The 20241-nt window shown below is 41.1% G+C and overlaps 1 protein-coding gene across 3 annotated transcripts in view; it reads left to right on the forward strand.

Moving 5' to 3' along the window:
- LOC121283608 (plakophilin-3-like) overlaps positions 1-20241 on the forward strand; it is a 70128-nt gene that overhangs the window by 21720 nt on the left and 28167 nt on the right. For all 3 annotated transcript variants that reach the window (XM_041198373.1, XM_041198372.1, XM_041198374.1), the window contains 4 exons: positions 6278-6357; positions 8178-8971; positions 10534-10657; positions 12832-13036. In XM_041198373.1, the coding sequence (XP_041054307.1) occupies positions 6278-6357; positions 8178-8971; positions 10534-10657; positions 12832-13036 (1203 nt within the window). The remainder of the gene's footprint in view (positions 1-6277; positions 6358-8177; positions 8972-10533; positions 10658-12831; positions 13037-20241) is intronic.

Here is a 20241-nt window from a genome sequence, read left to right on the forward strand (position 1 = left end):
TGAACTATGTTTTATGACTCCAGTATACTGACTATAATTTAAATATAAACCATTGAAGAATATAAATGAATTGAATACAAGACACAAAAAGCCTGTCCACAATAATGTAGATTAATCACACCTGCCTCTACCTTTTTTCTCAGTTCTTTCTCTCTTGGAAATGTTTTTTAGCTGCTGCTTAAAGCCATTTATATATGTCACTTTTAAAAGGCTCTAATTTGCCTGGTTCATCTTTGTCAAGCCCTTCATAATGGTGAAAATAACAGGTCACCTTGAAGTTATCCCCCAGCCAGAGGGAATAAATCCCTTCACCTTCTGTTCACAATTTAAAACGCAATTTCAGTACAAACTGCAAAATACAAATCAGTTATACTTTATGGTGTGAGGTAAGTTTTGATGTATGTATGAAAACAAAGGGCTGGAAGAGAACATCTCGTCCACAATGACTTGTTTTAGTCGGGGTGCAATTTATGATCCACATCTGACATCGATAATTAAAGTAATCTCAAATGTGGTAATCAAAATGTCATTTTATGCTGCTGCCTGGAATTCTCTCACTCTCCATTTAGCTACTTTTCAGCACTAAAGACCTTAACTACCTATAAGGACCTCAACCAGTACAAAATTAAACAATCTTTCTGTAAACTTTGTTGATGTTTGTTGAAAATTACGTAGCAGGTCTTTGTTTCAAAAAGCAACTTGGAGTTTAGATAAATTCCTTACTCTTGAATTTTGCATTTTTTTATTGATGTCATCTGAAACTCTTAAAACATTATAACTTTTGAGACATTTAAATATATAAAGTATGGGAAAATGTTTTTAACTCTATGGAAATCAACAAGTACATCTGGCTTTTGATGCACTCATTATGTAACCTTGTGCAGTAGTTCTTGTCTTTACGCGGCATCTTGTAATTTTCATTATGAAACAGTTTTCTTTTCATGACAACACTGTTAAACCATTCTTGTTAAAATACAACCTACATCTCCATATTTTTCATCTTGGAGAAACGGAGGAGAATATAGTAAATAAAAAAAACTAATTCCCAAGCTTCTGAATCATATCAAAAAATAGGTTTCATTGTAATAATGCATCTTAAATGACTTGGAAAACACTTGTGTGTGCAGGTAAGATCTTTCTCTCATTTTTCGTTGGGCATATTGTTAACATCTTTATCAGTGATTATTCTACTAATAGCGCAACAGCTGCTGCCACTATACGTGGCATTTTTTCAGCAGCTGTAAAGTCAGTGGGTGTATGACATTCAGAATATAAACTTTAGATGAATAAGATATTCTGTAGTTGTCACAAGCTTTTCAAATAAAATGTTTAGCTCTTTTTGTCCCCAATGAACAGGGCATCAGCATTCATGGAATGATTTAGTCATATATCCAATTTATCAAACTGACCTAAAGAATGGCTGATAAAAAACTTCCCTCTTTTACTCTCTGCAAATTTGCTGTCAAACTTATCAGTTAAATCAAACTTAGTGGCACCAGTGTGGAAGTATTTGATGCTAAACTGTAAGTTCTCACATTTCTGCTCCTTTCACCTTGCCTTCCATTATTAGAAAAAAAATCCCATTATGTTTTCAACAACAGTGAAGCTCCTGCAACATCTGAGAGGATAATACTTTAGTAAACATTCCAAGCTTTATAGCTTTAAATTAATTCCCTAACTCAATGTCTGCTGGACTTTAAATTACCACATTCAGACTTTCCTACTTTGTACAGTTCCCAGCTTGGCTTCACTGCATATATTCTGAGATCTGTAATTAGCATTTCAAGATCTGTCACAAAGATGTCAGCACCTTAAGATGTCCTACTGTCCTTTTATTACTATAAGGTTATATCTACATTGTTCAGTTTTTTTTAACGTTAAAAAGAAAAACAACAATTCTTTATAAAAAGAGTTTGAACTGCAATTTTGAAGCAACAGGTAAATTCTCTTCCAGCAACAGAAGACTGTTTGTTTTGGCCTAGTATTTTGACTCGTTACTAGTGACCTATTTAACTTTTGAAGCAAGGTCCCATGGTCACGAGTGTTATTTCATCTGAGATTTCAGAATTTTCTAATGTCATTAAAATGCATTTGTAATTTTGAAACTCTGCATTATTATTCAGTTTCTTCTGGTTAGTCAAAGTGTGCAGATTTACTTATTTTAAGATGACATAAAGCAGGATAGAATTGCTTACCATTTGTGGTCAATCTGAGCAGTGGAAGCCGCTCTGGGTTACCAAGTTCAATACCTCTTCAGTCTGTACTTAAAAACTCAATTTTGTCCATAATATCATAAGGCCCCATGATCTGGGGAAGCTTCTAGGATTTCACTTGTATTCCTGGGTGGAAAATAAAGAGAAATCTTGTCAATTAATGTGCGATTCATCTATCCAATTTAATTTCCATTCCCTCTCTTTGATGTCAGTATAATGTAGAGAGAAATTTCAATGTTTCTCCCTAGCTCTTTTTCCTCCTTGGGGTGCAGTACGCTAGATTATATACCTTTTCTACTTGCTATATTTAACTCCATACTCTCCACTTCCAATTCTAGCACACTCTTTTCTGACATATCCGTCTGTCCGTCCGTCCTTCCTTCCTTCCTTCCTTCCTTCATCTGCTTGCTTTGAAAAGCTAAGCGAGGCATTATCTAATAATTTTTTATTTATCTAGCCTGACTTTTTGGGATTGTGTGGAAGCACCTTGACATAATGTATGTTTAGAATTTCTCATGTTGAATTCAATTTAGAGGGGCTAAAATTCACAGGGCAGCAAGTCTTACATGAGTGGATTAGGTCAACCTATAGAAAATCAACAACATGCTTGTTGCTCCTACAGCAACTCTTTTCATTTGGATTCGACAGGGATCATTGCCAAGTGTAATCATGAAATTAAATAACCCTTGCCATTAAAATAAAAATGGTGTACTGATTTGGGTTCCCCTTTGGCATACAGCCACCATCATCCTTATTTTCTTGCTCTTTCAGTTTTGCTTCAGATCCCAGCAACCATATAGCTCTTGAACTCATACTTAGCACTTTGCCTACGTAGAAAGTCTTACAAATAATGATCAAGTTTTATTTGTTCAAATTTCTTTTCAAATCTTTTTCTAGCAAATTATTTTTAAGGCAAAGATGCCATGTGATAATAGCCTAGAAGGCAAATTAATTTTTGAAAAAAGTTAACTTTCTATTAGATTGGGAAATAGAAAATGTAATTCCTTTGTTCAAAAAAGGTAGGTGGTGTGGTGGAGACAAAAAGCAGGAAACTGCAGGCTGTCATAGGGAAAATTTTACAAGTTATTATTAAAGATGTTACAGCAGGATACTCTTTTTTATCAGGTAGAGTCAACATGGGTTTTGTGAAAGATAAATCATGTTTAACCAATTTATTAGAGTTCTTTGAAGGAATCACATGTGCTGTGGATAAAGGGGAACTGGAGGATGCGCTGTACTTAGGTTTCCAGAAGGTATTTGAAAAGATGCCACATCAAAGGTTATTGTGGAAAATAAAGGCTCATGGTGTAGGGGGTAACATGGATAGAAGATTGGCAAGCTAGCAGGAAACAGGCGGTAGCCATAAATGGGTCTTTTTCTGGTTGGCAGAATTTAACGAATGGTGTGCCACAGGGATCAGTGGCTGGGGCCTCAACTTTTTACAATTGATATAAATGACTTGGCTGAAGGGACTGAAGGTATGATTTCTAAATTTGCTGATGAGATAAAAATAGGTAGGAAAGTAAGTAGTGAAGAGACATAACCTATGTTACTTTGTAGTAGCCGTAAGTGAGTGGACAAAAATCTGCCAAATGGAGTATAATGTGGGCAAATGTGAAATTGTCCATTTTGGCAGAAAGAATAAAAAATAAACATATCTAAATGGTGAGAGGTTGCAGAGCTCTGAGATTGAGGAATCACAAAAGGCTAGTATGCAGGTATAGCAAGTAACTAGGAAAACTAATAAATGTTATTGTAATCAATTCCCCTCATAATAAACAAAAGTAGGGAGATTGTGCTTCAGTTATACAGAGTACTGGTGTGACCACACCAGTCTGGAGTACTGTGCATAGTATTAGTCTCCTTGTTTAGGAAAGATGTAAATCCATTAGAAGCAGTTCAGGGAAGGTTTACTAAACTAATACCAGGAATGGCCAAATTGTCTAATGAGGAAAGGTTGGACTGGTTAGGATTGTGTGTGCTGTAGTTTAGAGGAGTAAGCAGTGAATTGATTGAAACCTTTAAGGGCCTGAAGGTCTTGACAGGGTGGATGTGGAGAGGATGTTTCCTCTTGTTGATGAATCTAGAACTAGGGTCACAGCTTAAAAATAAAGGGTTGCTTATTTAAGATATAAGAAATTTTTCTCTCAGGGTCATGAGTCTTTGGAACTCGCTTCCTTAAAAGGCAGTGGAAGCAGATTCTTTGAATATTTTTAAGGCAGAGTGAGAGATTCTTGATACCCCCTTGTTTATTGAGGGTAGGCAGGTTTGTGGAGTGGAGAATACAATTAGATCAGCCATGATCTTTATTGAGTGGTGGAGCAGACTTGAGTGGCCTACTCCTCTTAATTTGTATATTCATATTGTGTGACTGTGTGTTGCACACACACGCTCTGTTGCATTTGTGAATTTGTAAATTATTATGAATATTCAACAGCATTTGGAGCTAACTGCTAAAGATTTAGATTGGCCACAAATATTTAAGTAGAAATAAAATGTTCAAAACTAGTACTGCCTTTAAGTGGCGTGCTCCTGGCGAGGTTGACTTCTTCCATGATCAATGGTGAGTTGCTGCTGCATTGTCCTGTTTCGGGAGTGTCTGTAAATGTCAGTGTATGCCTGAGACCAGGTGGTGGCAGTGCAAGTTACGTGGAGCTAACCAAGAAAGGGAGGAAAGGTTATTGGGGAAGGGTGGAGCAGTGGTCGGGCAAAGGTGGAAGGGGTAGTGCAGGCCGTCTGGGTGTCCTTTAAATATGGTGGCAGGATCTTTGACCCCGTGAATGAACTGAACAGTGCAAGATTGTGCTGGCCAGCCACACCCCGCCCTCCCCAAGAGGAACTCACTCCCACTTCCACAGACTTAGACTCCAGAATGGATGATTCCAGCCAAAGATTTCTTCTTTAGAGTATTTCCTTGGTCTTTGTCCACCTGCCAGTGGAATGATCCCTGTTGTCCTTTGAATCATTTATAATATTTCTATATCTTTTTGTAATTATGGTAACCATAACTGGATGCCCATACTTATAAAGACTGCAGATCACTTATTTGGGTTTAATTTTTATGGATCAGCATCCACATTATGCCGTGTTAGACAGTTTGTCAGACTGCTACTGTATTCTAACATAGTTAATAACTCCTAACTTTTTGTTCTTTTTTAAACTTTAAGTTTTGGAGAGGGGTGGCAAGGAGGAATAGTTGACTAAGCAGCAAGTGATTTTGAAACCTCATGAACTGATGTTTAAAGGGATCTCCCAGTGTAGCACTGAGACATACAGACAAGAAGATCGCTAGTTTGGAACTCTGGTCTGTGCTGGATTAGCTAATGTTAGTCAGGTGCACTGCCTATGGGCTGAGGAGAAAATCAGTGTGTGTTCCTGCTTCTAATTGCTGCTCTGCAATTCCTGTTGCAAGGGATGTTGACATGGGCGAGACCACCATCAGACTCTACTGCCCCTCCGTTCGTGATGCAGTGTGTCCAGGACAGCCTGTCTGACAAGCTTTGCTGGAGCCTGTGATGGTCCTTATTACAGAATGGTCCATTGATGTTCAAGCACTGAATTTCTTAAGGCTTCCCCAATCTCCCATTGTGAAATTACAGATATAAAAGCAGGAAGTGCTGGATAGTCTTAGCAGGCCTGGCAGCATCTTTGGAGAAAGAAACAGAGTTAATGTTTCGAGTCCAATATGACTCTTCTTTGGAACTGAGTTTTTCAAGCACTTTGTCTTTTATTTCTGATCTCCAGCATCTGCAGTATTTTGCTTTAAATTTCATGAATGTGCAGATGATCTGCAGCAGCCCCAGAGTAAGCAGCTGTTTAGATCATTTCTACCAAAGTTATGACGGGAGATTGGGAGCATCATGCAAGTTACTGGTGCCAGTGTCTAGTCTCTTTGCTGAAGGGCTATCACTTCAGTGAGATATCAGAGGGCCCTCCTTGGCTAATTGTAACAATAGCCTAGGCAGGGTAAGCACACTTGTGCTAGGCGTGAGAAATTGGAAAGGAACGTTTTTTGATGTGATTATAATTAATTTTGTCGTCTTATTTTACAACCAATTTTTTAGGAATGATGAGATATCAGACGTCAACCATGCCAAGCTTCAGCTCCAAGTCTCAAGCTTTTATAACAGATAAAAAGTACTCTGTAAGTATATATGGTCTTCTGTGATGTGACAATTTGAGATGTTTGTTTTCTGCCAATCGTGCCCTTGGTTCCATGAGCAACTCAAACGCAACCAGGTCGTAATTGAATCTCAGCATTCCTTAGCTAGGAATGGGTGGGGGTAAAGAAAAACAACTACCATAGTTTCTGCTTCTTAGGGTAGAATGAAAATTTTTATGCATGAAAAAAGTTGATTTATTCAATTATTTGAATTGAGCAACTTTGAGCTGAGAAAAGGCTGTATCCCATTTCTGTTATAGAAACTGCTTCATTGCAGAACATCTCAGCATTCTTAAGGCTTGGAGTTGTCCCATTCACATTGTAGGGGAGATACTGAAACACTAGAACAGCCATGGAAAGAGGAGATCTGTACACATGCCAGTCCCTGTTGTAAATGTGACTGTACAGTTGATCTAGTCATATTGATGACTTTCCTAACCAAGCCATGAATGTTTCACAATGAAGTGGCCATTTTAATATTGTAAGTTGTAAGCGCTGCTGCTGAAGATCCTTTGATTTGACCTGTAACACACATCCCAGTCAATAGAACAACTGAGTCATTACAATTGGCCTCAGCATTCCTTAGTTGAGGAGTGCTAAAAGGCAAAAGCCAAAGCTCCCACTGCTTGGGTGGTTAGACTCCTATTGGACTTCTATTGGAACACAACTTTGTTTCCTGAACAGGCTGGATTTTTCAAGAGAGAGAGACATGTATATGCAGAGGGTATCAAGGGATAGGGAACAAATGAAAATATAGTTGAAGTGTTGATCAACCATGATCCAATTGAAATGCGGAATGGACTGAAAGGATTGAATGACTTAGTCCTGTTCCTTAATTGCAGGAAGGGGCAATGCTTGCAGAATGCACTGATTGGGAAATCACAGGCCTGAAGTAACTAACTTTCACCTACAAAGCTTGCTGGTTAAGCCTCCATGGAAGCACTGTTTCTCAACAGGAGGGGCAGTTCTGGGGATCAGTACTATGGCATTTGGTTTTACCCATCCAACACAGGAAGGACATAAAAGCAATGGGAAAGCTGCAGTGCAAATTCAGTAAACTTTTACCGGTGAAGAATGGTTACAATTCTGAAGAGAAACTTGAAAAGTAACTACCTTTTTCACTGAAGCTGGGAAAGTGAAAGGGGGGTCATGTAATTGTAGTAAAGATTAGTGATAGATTGATCCCACTCTTTGGCAAGTGTGACAAATTTATGACAAACAATCACACAAAAATTGGGCTGGAGGTTTGAAAAATTTCAACATTTGAACCATCCTCTGTAAATCTTCTGCCACAGCTATTGTGGTTTTTAGTGAAAGGAAATTCAATGAAAATTTGGAAAAGAGAAATATTAAAGGATTTGGAGGACTAGTTGATGAATGTGATTACACTTGATGGTTTGTGGAGTCCTAATTAGTGCAGATTTGATGGACAAAAGTGCCTGTTGCTGTGCTATAACAAATGATTTCTAATTGCTCTCCAATAACTATGGTCGGTGATACCATCCAGGTGACTATTGATTGAGAATAGGGCAGGACTGCACTGTGAAGTCCGCTACAGTCAAATAGCCTGCCAATATTCACTGTCTGCAATGCAGTATCTTCCCTGAGTGATTCTTCATGGGTGAGCACAGATTTGCCAACAACTGTAGAACCAAAGTACAGCATTAGTATTTTTCAGGAGAGTGGAATGGGGAAGTGAATTGGTCATCAAACAGTAATGAACTTGCTAATTGAGTTTTCTTGCTCTGGTTTTGTGGTGCTTTGCTTAACAAGAGGTTGCAGAGTTATTGTTTTTCCCACAGACTGTCCAGCCACCTGGATACAAACAGACCGGCAATCAAAACTGGTCGTCTCGCTCGGCTGTGGGTAATTATACATTTAAAGGAGCATCCATGGCAAATAAATATGGCAGACAAGGAGATGAGGCTAACCTTCACTACAGACCAATTTCAATTCATCAGACTGCTTCTAGACCAATGTCTTTTCACCAGTCTACAAATTACAGATATGTTAACCAAGCACAGGTGGATCAGCAGGACATTGATAACTTGTCCCTACGCTCAATGCAGTTGCCTGGAAAATATGCTCAGATCATGAGGAAAAAATCCTGGTCTGGCGCACAAATGAACGGACAGGCCACGTGCCAAAGAGCAGATGATGGAGAGATGTGCTTGATTTCGGATCAGGTTGACAATGGCTACTTGTCTTCTGGGGGTGATGGCTATAGCAGCAGCAATTATGGTATGAGCTACATGATGAGTCAATCTCCAGGCAAGCGAATGAGTAGTATGAACATGGGAAGCTCCATGCCAAGGTTGTCAAGTGGCGCAGTGGGCGTTTCTGGTTACGCAGCGGAAGGGATGGAAGAAATGGCTGTACGTCGACAAATCAGACCCCCAGCCCAGCGCATGCTGCAGAGAGTCCAGCAAAGCAGTAAAGCAGCTCGAGGAAGACCAGCTTCGAGTTCCTACTCAACAGTATCTAATGTGATGCAAATGTCACGCACTCCATCCCTTCGGAGCTTGGGCGCAGGAGATGTTGGTGTCCAAGAATTGGGAGACCTGCAAGGGAAGTTTGACACATTTCAAATGGCAAGGTAGGTCTGAGGTTGTGAACGAAGTTACACATGTATAGTGTCTCGAAACCGGCAAGCTCAGGACAAATCCATGCTGGATTTCGGATCCTGCCGGTTTTCAGTGTAGTGAGGGGGGAATCAGAACCATTCAATTAGTGGAAGACACATGGAATCAAGTATCAAGTGAATAAATTTATTTTTATTAAAAAGTTTGGATAAAAAAAACATAATAGTGAAGAAATAACATTGAAACAAAGTAATAAGATAGGCGAGGCTGACTCGCAGACTGTGCTGGATTCAAAGCACAGGCATGCAAGTGAAGCCAGGTTGTGTGGGGTCATGGGTCACTCAGTGCAGGAAAAGGTTGGTGTGTGAAGCTGATAACTAGTCCGGAGAGTTGTGGCATCAATGCAGCACCTAGCTGAGTTGTCCCAGTTAGTTATTTTACTCACTTAATAACAATTAAAATTAATGCATAGAAGCTTGTAAAAAATGTCCGATATTCAAACAACCCCAGTTTTTGGGTAGCTGGATCTAAGAGACTGTACCTGCACCTGTAAGGCGCTCAATTTACTTTAAGATAAAAGCAAAAAAACTGCGGATGCTGGAAATCCAAAACAAAAATAAAAATACCTGGAAAAACTTAGCAGGTCTGGCAGCATCTGCGGAGAGGAACACAGTTAACATTTTGAGTCTGTATGACTCTGTTCTGTTGAAGAGTCATACGGACTTGAAACATTAACTGTGTTCCTCTCCGCAGATGCTGCTGGATCTGCTGAGTTTTTCCAGGTATTTTTATTTTTGCTCAATTTACTTTACTCTGCTAATGTAAGTATAGCAAATTATATTACACGACAAAAACAGAATCACCTGGCAAAACTCAGGTCTGGCAGCAGACGTTTCGAGTCCTCATGACCCTTCAACAGAACTGAGAAACCGCTTGGCTCTCTAGAACTGAATGTTCGGAAAACAACGTGCTTAATTGCACTGATGTATAGAGACCTGACCGGTCCTGGCCTCAGTTGATGGTCTGTGTTGAGTTAAATGATCTCCTTTTAGGGAGTTTTTGGAGACCATCAATCAGTCATGGTGCCCATAGTCTATGAAAGGGCTGTGTCTGCTCCCTGATCCTCGATAGAAGGCACACTTATGTGTATATGTAGGGAGGACAGAATCTAGCTCCACTGCGATGCTCTTCACAACAAAACAGTTTAGCAGCATGCATCACTTGGACTCTCACGGGAAGAATGGCCATTAGGTACCGGCTTCAACATTACTTAGTGCCTTGTGTAAGGAAAAATATTTGGAAAGCAAGCAAGGCACTTGCAAATTATAGAATTTGCACTCTAGGTGTAGGGTTCTGCTTGCTGAGAGCCCATTTTGGGAATATAGACAATCAATGCATCTTGCAGAATTATCCACCCATTGTTATTAATGACCTGAAAGTCTCTCAAGAGCCATTGGCCCACTCTGCATGCTTTAAGCACAACTTCTCAAAATTTAGCCTATAGTTCCTCGTTTGAGGATGATATGTTTTTGCAAGTACACTGAGGAGTCTGAACTCTTGATACTGCTCTCTCTAGGACTGAAGAGTTGGACCTGCCAACGGCTGTCAGTCTTCTGAGTAGTAACGACGTTAGTGGTCAAGTGGTTGGAGCTGGATACATCCAACATAAATGCTACCATGATGCAGATGCTAAAATTCACGTAAGAGAATTGATGAATATGGAAGGATGGATGGGAGAGGCAGAATTGAAGAAATAATTCCAGAACTTAAATTGTTGTAACCGATCTCTGATTATCCTCATAGATTAGTTATGTTATGCATTTGTTTTACGTTCAAGTTTGCTGTAGGTATTCTCAAGCATGTGGCAGAACATCCCTGTAAGCAGTCGGGGGCCTTGTGTTTAGAGGTTTGCCCACACTACTCAATGTTTAATGATAAAATAGTGCAACCCAGGAGTTACTTCTCATGACTAAATGTTGCTAAGACCAAAGCCAAGGTCTTTGGACCCAGCCACAAACTCCAATCCCTTGCTGCTGACTCTATCCCTGGCAACTGTTACATTTGACTTTGGAATGAGTTTCAGACCAAATATCCACACCATCACTCAAACTCTTTTCACCTCTATAACATTACGTGACTCTGCCCCTGCCTCAACTCATATGCTGCTGAATCCCTCATCTATGGTTTTGTTGCCCCTAGGCTTGAGTACTCCAGCACACTCCAGCCTGGCCTCCTGTGCTTTACCCTACATACACTTGAAGCCATCAAATTCTGCTCATGTCCTAACTTGCATTAAGTCCTTTTCACCCATCACCCCTGTACTTGCTGGCCAGTATTGAATCCCAAATCAACAAAGCCTCTAGTTTATAAAACTCATCTCATCTTCAGATCTCTCCATGGTCTCACTTGTCCCTACCTCTGCAGTTTACACATGTCCTACAATCCTCCAAGATATCAGTACTCCTACAATTCTGGCCTCAAGCGCATCACTGATTTTAATTGCTTCATGGCAGCCTTCATGACAGCCTTCAGCTGCCAAAACCTTAAACTCTGGAATTCCCTGGCTGAACCTCACCCCCCCCCCCTCCCCCTCCCAAACCCCCTTCCCAGTCGTCGTCCTCCTCCTCCAAGACAGTTCTGTCTCTTTGACCAAGCTTTTGGTTATCTCCCTGAATATCTCCTATGTGACCCGGTGTCGGATTTTGATAATGCTCCTGTGAAGTCCCTTGGGATATTTTGCTATATTAAAAACACAAATTGTTGTTGGGTGTAACAGTTGTCTCCTCTTGTTATTTGAACTGGATATTTGTGACTCTTAAGGAAAGTCAAAATACAAACTGTTATGCTGCTTTATTTCACAACTAATGAACATACAGAACAACGGTTCTGGTAAAACTCAGTTAATTACAATAGTATATCAGCATAATTATACTAAGTAATGAACACACAACACCTTGATACCAATGAGTTGTCATGTCTGGATGAAACAAAATATCTACCCTGAGCCCGTCAAGGTTTGCAGCTCGCAGTTAAACATTGTTTTTTCTAAAAGAAACATAACTGATATTGCAGCCTTTGCTGGTCCTGAGTGACTGTCTGTATATCTGCCTTTGGTTTTAATCATCCTGTGTTTAGCGCCAGGCAGAAGAACTATCAAACCTGCTGGGCATCCAGGTCCAAAGACTTCCCAACACAACGAGTGTGACATGGCAGAGATGGGTTAGCAAATTGTTTATGTCGATCATCAACATCTCTAAACTTTAGCATCTCAGCATTTAAAAAAAAAAGTGTGAATACACTTTGCTTTAAACTTCGAACTGTTATACACTTTTCATCAGTGCAAAATCAAGGAGGTAGTCTCTCTCAATGCTAAGCATTAATTTGCAGGTGCTGGAAATTTGTACTAAAAACAGAAAATGCTAGAAATACTCATCAGATTAGGCAGCATCTGTGGAGAGAGAAATGGTTAACATTTTAATTTGATCTTTCACCAGACCTGAAACATGGTCTCTCTGCATTTTGGCTTTATACTAGTTGGAATTATTCTATTGGAAGTTTTGGGAGCTCAATTTACTGAGAAAAAACTTAAAATATGATGAAAGCAAAACCCCCTGTTGCGAAATTAATTTGTAAAATGGAGCAAAATTCCAAAAGGCCATGTGACTGAGGTACTTCAGTATTGTACCAGTGACTCAGCAGTTTTCCATTAAGCCAAAGTGTTTGAATCTGAGATGATTGAAATTGGTCAGCGGTGACCGTAGATTACATAACACTTGTGTTAAATAGTCCTGTATTTTACATAGTTGGCTTAGAGAGTTCTGATTACTGAGCTCAGTATTGCAGTTACTAAAATTGGATATTCCCCTCCCATTAGGCCTATAACTTGAAGGCCATTACTAAGCTTGTGAACCTCTTCAACCATGATTCTGTGGAAGTGCAGCGGAGTGCCACAGCAGCAATGCGTAACCTGATTTACAACAACACCGTAAATAAACAGGAGCTGGTAAGGCAGAATGGGATCCCCAAGATGATGCAGGCAATCAAAGGCATTGATGAAGAGCTAAAGGCCAACATCACTGGTATGTCTTACTCTTTCTAAGGCTGTTGGCTCCTCAAGCCTCTTGCAGACTAAATGAGTGTTAATCTGTTAAGTGCATTGCAATAATGGCCAAAGTACAAATGCCTCTTGCAGCTAAATTTGTCGAGGATCTGTATGGGCCTGACTGAAATAACCCCAAAGAGATTTTTGATAACTATTCTTAGCCCCTCTCCAGACATTATCAGATAGAATTACTGAACCAATCCAAGGACTGAAAGGGGTTAACAACCCTGGGATATTTCATGATTGTTTTTCATATCTAATTGGTGTTCCTGGCCATGGTGCCAGAAACATTTATTACACTCCCATTCACACAAATGAATAAGTAACTAACCTTGCATTTTATCCTGTGGTCCTTTTGTGCCAATTTTGATGCCTATTGACAAGCCTAATTTATTATTGTTTATGGAGTGACATTCCATATTTTATGTGGCTTCAGGGAAAAAAAATGGGAACACTGAAACTGGAACAATAACCCCTTCTGCCTGATTGTTTTGAACGTTGGTTTATAAAGATTAGCTGTGTGTTTTCTTTATTCCACACTCCGCTCTTTCCAGTGTGTGAAGTACACCCCCTCCACCACCCCCTTGTCTCTAATATGTAACCATGCCATCAGCAAGCCCCCCTGCAGTCTGTTACTATGCCCCCACCAACTTTCCCTCCTCTATAGTCTGTAACTTCATCTTCACTAACCCTTTTCTCTCCAGAATAATACTGCCATCAATTTCCCTCATCTAGTTTGTAACTACATCCTCTACCTTCTTCTTTAATTGATAACTATACCCTCTCAAGTCTGTATCCCCTCTGCCTAGCCTATAACTTAATCCCACCTATCTCCCCTCCAGCCTATATCCTTGCATCCTTCTTCCCTCCTCTTTTGCCTATAACTACATCGCACAGATCCCCCTCCTCTTTAACCTATAATTATACCTCTGCAATTGCCCCCTACTCTAACCTTTTAATGCAATCGCCAATTAGTGACCTCTCCAGTCTAAATACACCACTGCTAATGCTGCTTTTTCTAGTTTGTGACTATAGCCCCACAATTTCCCCTTCTTTTGAGCTTGTGCCATCCCTGCCAACTTCTCTCCAATATATAGCTACACTCCTATTATCTCCTCTTCTAACCAGCTTGTAACAATATTTCACTGTTTTCTCTCTCTCTCTCTCTCTCTCTCATTCTCTTTATGTAATGTGACCTGAATCATCTTAATTGTTAATTGTAGTTATCATAACAGCAGTATTCAGTATCATACTGCGAGAGGAGAACCTTTTGCCAGCAATAGATCACATTTCTCCAAAAGTAAAATGGCACTACATGTCTGACAGATATCCTGGGTTCAGTGGTAATTGTGCCTCAGGCTGGAGTTTTACTGGGTAGGGTCTGAGCTTTCACTGGTGGGACTGCCTTTTGGAAGGGTTCTTGCACCTCAGTACTTTATTGTTCTTGATTATTTTCATGAGTTATACTGCCACTTCTTTGTGGAGGCATATCGATGCAAATGTGGCACCCGTGGACTATTCAGTAGTTCTGTTGGGAATTTTCTTTGTGGAGATTGAGCAGGCAGGTTCAAACAAAACGGATGAGAGCATCTAAGATTCCTGCTGCAAAATATTGCAGTTACAACATTATCATTTTCTCAAGGTCATGCATCATGTTAGTTGGATAATGGATTGAGAGGGTGGGTGTATTTGGCTTTAGGCCAAGTGATGCAGTCATATCTTGGAAGTGTTTGGGTTCTAAAATTCCACAATGAGTACATCGCTGCAACTTGGAACAAATCAAAAGATCCAGGATTAATTAACTTTGAAAAGAAATATTAAAAGTTCCAGAATGTAACTCAAGGAATCTTCAGTGTGAGTGGTGATATTAAGATAGGTTCAGTCCCTGGAACAGTCAGAAATTACCTCATCATTCACCTCGGAGCTATCAGGCTCATCTTGTTTATGAAATATGAGTTACCTCACTGTAGTGCAATTGAAAAAGAGGAACTGGGTCAGAACCACCTTTTTGAACAGTTAAATTTGAGTCTGTTCTATACTGGTTTCATCTTGGGCACAATTTGGTGTGTTGCAGTTGGCTACTGCGTCTTGGCTAATGTGAGTGGGAGCAGTTTTTGGAGACGGCCAGCAACAGGATGTCTGAATCTGTCAACGTGAGACACTGTGCACTTTGCTGAGCTGGGCACAGATGCTGAGCCACTGGGGTCATCCACAAAGAGGACAATTCTGGAGCAGCAATAGAAAATGTGTGAGGCCCTATCATGGTTTCCAGAGGCATTGTGCATCCTTTGAGAGAGAGTGGAGGAATCCATCTCAGACATTTGAGTGTCATGATGTCTCAAGCCTTTGTGCTGATGCTGATCTCCATGGTCACGTCTGGCAAGGGAGACAACTGAGTGCATGTTTGCCTTGATCCTGTGATCTGCACAGGATGGAGGACAGCCTTACCATAGATGTTCAGCACCTCACTGAATAGCAGCAAAGTGCTCTTCAGCTTTTGGCTGGTGTGAAACTGTTGGGCCATGAGTAGGGAAAGTGGAGAAAGGGCATGGGGAAATGGGGACTCTGTTTCCAGATCCTACCAGTCCTCATCCCGATCCTCATATGCTGTCCCCTGCCTCAGTGACTGAGTCTACCCCCTGTAGGTGGAGCAATGTTTGGCAAGGGACCTCATGGGCTGGAAAAGCCAGAGGATGTCTGCCATGGGTATCTCTGCTGTCGGAGCAGGGGAATGAGCAGCCTGTCTGACTGTGCTGAAGTCAAAAGTGGAATGCCAAATAGATGGAAAAGACAGACTCTTTAATGGCACAAGGGAATTCACTTGGGTGATAGGATTGATTCAGTGATTATGAAGTAGGAAATGTAAGTGAATTATGCACTTTTTTCAAGTTCCCATTGTCTAGGCATGGCCATTGTTGTCTCCCCACCCCTCTCAAAAGGACAGGAGAAAAATGGCATGACCAGAGTGGAAGATGAGCAAAGGTTGCAGATGAGATAGAGACTACCGACTGTGGGTAGGATCCCTTTGGGTTTCTGACACTGGCAATTTTTTTTTTTGCCGGGGTGGGGGGGGTGTTGTTAACCCCTTGCACTCTCTGAACTCAAACCTCTCTTCACACTTGCCAATTAAAATTCTGCCCTTGTGTCCTAAATCAAGTATCAAATATGCCTACTACCACTAACACTCCCTTTTTCCTTTTTGTCCATGACATCTTTGTCGATCTCTCCTTAGCCCCCATCTATTGCTGGCCTTCTATCCAGCTTCACCTTTCTCTCTCTCTCTCTCTCTCTCTCTCTCTCTCTCTCTCTCTCTCTCTCTCTCTCTCTCTCTCTCTTTCCCCCCCCCCCCCCACCATTAAGTGTAAATTTCGTCACATTTCCACTTCTCTTCAGCTCTGAAGAAAGGTCATACAGACTTGAAACATTAACTCCTCTGCTTCTCTATCTGCAGATGCTGCTATACCTGCTGAGGTTTTCCAGCATTTTCTGCTTTTGTTTCAGACTTCCAGCATCCACAGTATTTTACTTTTATCAGATATGCTTTATTGACCAATAGACATCGGCTGTTAGTAAAAATACCTGATGCAGTGTCTAGACCAGACAGGGAAGTAGTAATAAAGCATTGCCTGGAACAGATGGGAGAAGCTAACTGTAGGAGTGTGATTCCAAAGTGCCAAATGTAATCAGAAATCGATTTTTTTTTTGTATTAAAAGTCCTAACAGTTGTCTTGTGTTCTTCTGTACCTCACGCTTGTGCCAGCTCGGGGAGAAAAAATTTGAATTGTTCTGGGAGTGTCCCAGTAAAATTGCTCAGTGAGAGCAAATCAGTAGACTTTGCATGTACAGTAGTGGAAGCTGTATTCAGTCCCTTAATCATTGGGTGGGGTGTGTGTTGAACAGGAGTAAGAGAAGCTGCTTTCAATTTCTTTTTATGTTAGAGCTCGGTGAGTCAACACAATCTTTAGGCTGCACCTTGGAGAGAAGTGCCTCATTGTGCCCATTATTTTGTCCTCTTTGTGAGACCTGCACAGACTCTGTCCCGATCTCAGTGTGCAAACTAATGCTCATACCCTAATTTTTATTGCATTGAAAACTAAAATGAGAAATCATGTTAAGCAGGGCAAGATTGCCCATGCAATGTTAAGGCTCAGAGACTTTAAGAACACAATCTAATCTTTAAGGTAGAATGTTTTTTTTCAACTGCTGGAAGTTTCCCTGTTCTGGTTTATGTCCCTGATAACTCTTGAGATTACTTTGCTGCTTTGTAATCACTTCTCCTTTTAACGATGGTATGCACACTCTGAAATAGGTGGTCTCTGGAGCTGTTGGATCTTTTCACCATCCATTCCTTGCCTAGCCACTGCGACCACTGTCACCTCCCCACCCCAACCCAAGGCGTTCTTCGCCAACCTACCTCAGTAGGTTTCAAATAGCAGCTCCACTGCTGGTAGAGGCTAGCTCTACACAGACCAGGGATCAAAGTTGGATCACTTTCAGTCTGTTGGGCTTGGTGTCACTCTTTGGGTCTTGCCCATTGAAACAGTCACTTTAATTGTATGATTGAGGTCAGGGATATGTATTGTAAATCTAACTTTATGAAACCAGCAAGAATGGCATGGCATCTGGAGCCTTTGGATTTCTCTCCCTCTTTTTTTGAGTTGATTGATCTGTTTTCAGTCAAACACTAAGGGCAGGATTTTCATGCCAGGGGTGGGAATTGGAAGGCAGGACTAAACCCACTGTCATGATCCCAACTCCATTGTCAGGCAGCTGGGAAATGAGATTTTCCCAATAGAAGGCCCCACTTTATACCTGAGATGGGTCTGCCGTCTAGATCAGCAGACCCGAAGGGAGAATCAAAGTGGGATAGGCCTGCTGAAGGTCCTGCCTCGACAGCCAATTTTTATTTTTTTAGAATTTCGATGATCCCTCCGAGGTGCTTGCCCAAAATTTGGCCCTCCAATGGAGTTGTCCCCTTGCTGACCACCTTCAGCTTCATTGGCTGCCTCCAATGCCACTTAAAAGTCCCGAAAAGACCTCTTACCTTGCAAAATATTTCTTGGCCTTCTCACTCCCTGCCCTCCCCCCTGCCCCTCCATGGCCTTTCCTGCTTCTTCTCACTTGGTGGGGTTGTGGAGGTCTTCAGAAGCCTGCCTGCCCCAGTTATAATCCTAAAAGGTCTGACCTTGGGCCTCTCAATAGGTACAGGCAGAGTTCTTGCCCCATGCTCTGTAAAATGAGTGCCAGTGGCCATTCTTTTGACTGTGCCACCTCCTTTTGGTTGGTTTTGGGACTGTAAATTCTGGCCTCAAATGTTCTTGGAAATGAATACCAGTTCCATTATACCCTATTATAATTGTACTGTTTCATATCCTACTATTTGAGTCAATATATTTTTAAGTATAAAGGCAGCTAACCCATAGTTTATTGCAAACATAGTACTTACTCTCCTGCAAGTGGTTCTCACCATTCAGCTTTAATTGTTTTAACTTGAGTCCATAAATTGCTGAGAATAAAGATGTAAGCTTCAGTCCGCAAGTGATTCAGTCTTCCTATTGAAACTATGATGAATACATAATAAATGTTGGTTAAGAAACCCAAAATGTAACAATGGGACGATTCATATTTCACACATCTTAATGTTCACCCACTCTCTCACGACTTGATACTCACTTTATTTTTTTCCATTTGGAAGAGCTGTCAAGGGAGGCAAACATTCCAAGTGTAGAGGAGCAGATTCTAACAGAATTCCAAATGCAGTTTTCTTTGGTTCACCCAGCTGGGACTCATCTGAGTCTGCGTAGAATACATGACACACATTCCAGTATCCTGATGAAAAGCCATCTCAACCTGAAATGTCTGTTTCTGTCCAGAGATGCTGCCTGACCAGCTGAGCATAGCATTTTGCTTTTATTTCAGATTTCCAGCGTCTGCAGTATTTTACTTTAATCAATTTACACATACTGCACATTCCTTGTGGTTTCTTCAGGGAGAAGTGAACAGAGATTGTAGGCTGACTGAAATCAGTTGTATTCTATTTTGGTTTTAAATTAGAGGTAGGGGTGACTAACTGTTGTTTAGTTATTCTTTCATGGGATGTGGGCTTCGCTGGTTAGGCCAGCATATAATGCCAATCCCTAATTGCCCCTAAAGAAGATGTTGGTGAGCTACCTTCTTGAACCACTGCAGACCATGTGGTGTAGGTGCACCACAGTGCTATTAGGAAAGGAGTTCCAGGATTTTGATCCAGCGACAGTGAAGGAATGGTGATATGTTGCCAGGTCAGGATAGAACATAGGAATGAGGAGCAGGGGAAAGCTATTTATCCCCTCGAGCCTGCTCTGCCATTTGGTAAGATCGTGGCTGTTCTGATTGTGAACTCCACATTGCGCCTACCACATTCTACCTATTCCCAATAAGCTTTGACTCCCTTGTTAGTCAATAATCTATCTATCTCTGTCTTAAAAATATTCATTGACCTTTCTTCCCCAGCGAGTTCCAACGATTCACAACCCTCTGAGGGAAAAATCCTTCTCATCGCCGTCTTGAATGTGAGGCCCCTTATTTTTAAACTGTCCCCCTAGACCTAGTCTCACCAATTAGTGGCAACATCCTTTCCGCATTCACCCTGTCCCCTTAGGATCTTGCGCTTCAATAAGATCACCTCTTAATCTTCTAAACTCCAGTGGATACAGACTCAGCATGTCCGACCTTTCCTCACAAGATAACCCCCTCCCCAAATTCCTGGTATCCCAGGATGGTGTGCTTCCTTCAACCTGGGATTGTTGGTGATGAACCTTGTGCCATTTTATGGTGCACATACATTGTTGTGCCACACCAACAGTAGCTCCAATGTGGTAATGTAAACAAGGTGCTGCTCATGCATTCTAAGGCAGTTTATGCCACCAAAGGAGACTGTTTTGCCTATACTTTCAAGGTTACGTAAGTCTAAAGCTGGCTCAGAGATTGCTAGTGGTCTGAGTTCCTGAAGCATCATTCTTGCTTAGTATAGGCCAGAAACCACTTTTTTGCCAAGTGATGGTCCCTGTGTCCAGCGGCATTTTAAAAGATATTTGGATATGGACTGGAAGTGCTGTAACCTGCAGTGATGCAGGTGGAAAGTCGGATTGGGCTGGATAGCTCTTTCTCAGCCGGCACAGACATGATGGGCAAAATGGACTG

The sequence above is a fragment of the Carcharodon carcharias genome, chromosome 10, assembly GCF_017639515.1.
Source record: "Carcharodon carcharias isolate sCarCar2 chromosome 10, sCarCar2.pri, whole genome shotgun sequence".
Taxonomy (NCBI): Eukaryota; Metazoa; Chordata; class Chondrichthyes; order Lamniformes; family Lamnidae; genus Carcharodon; species Carcharodon carcharias.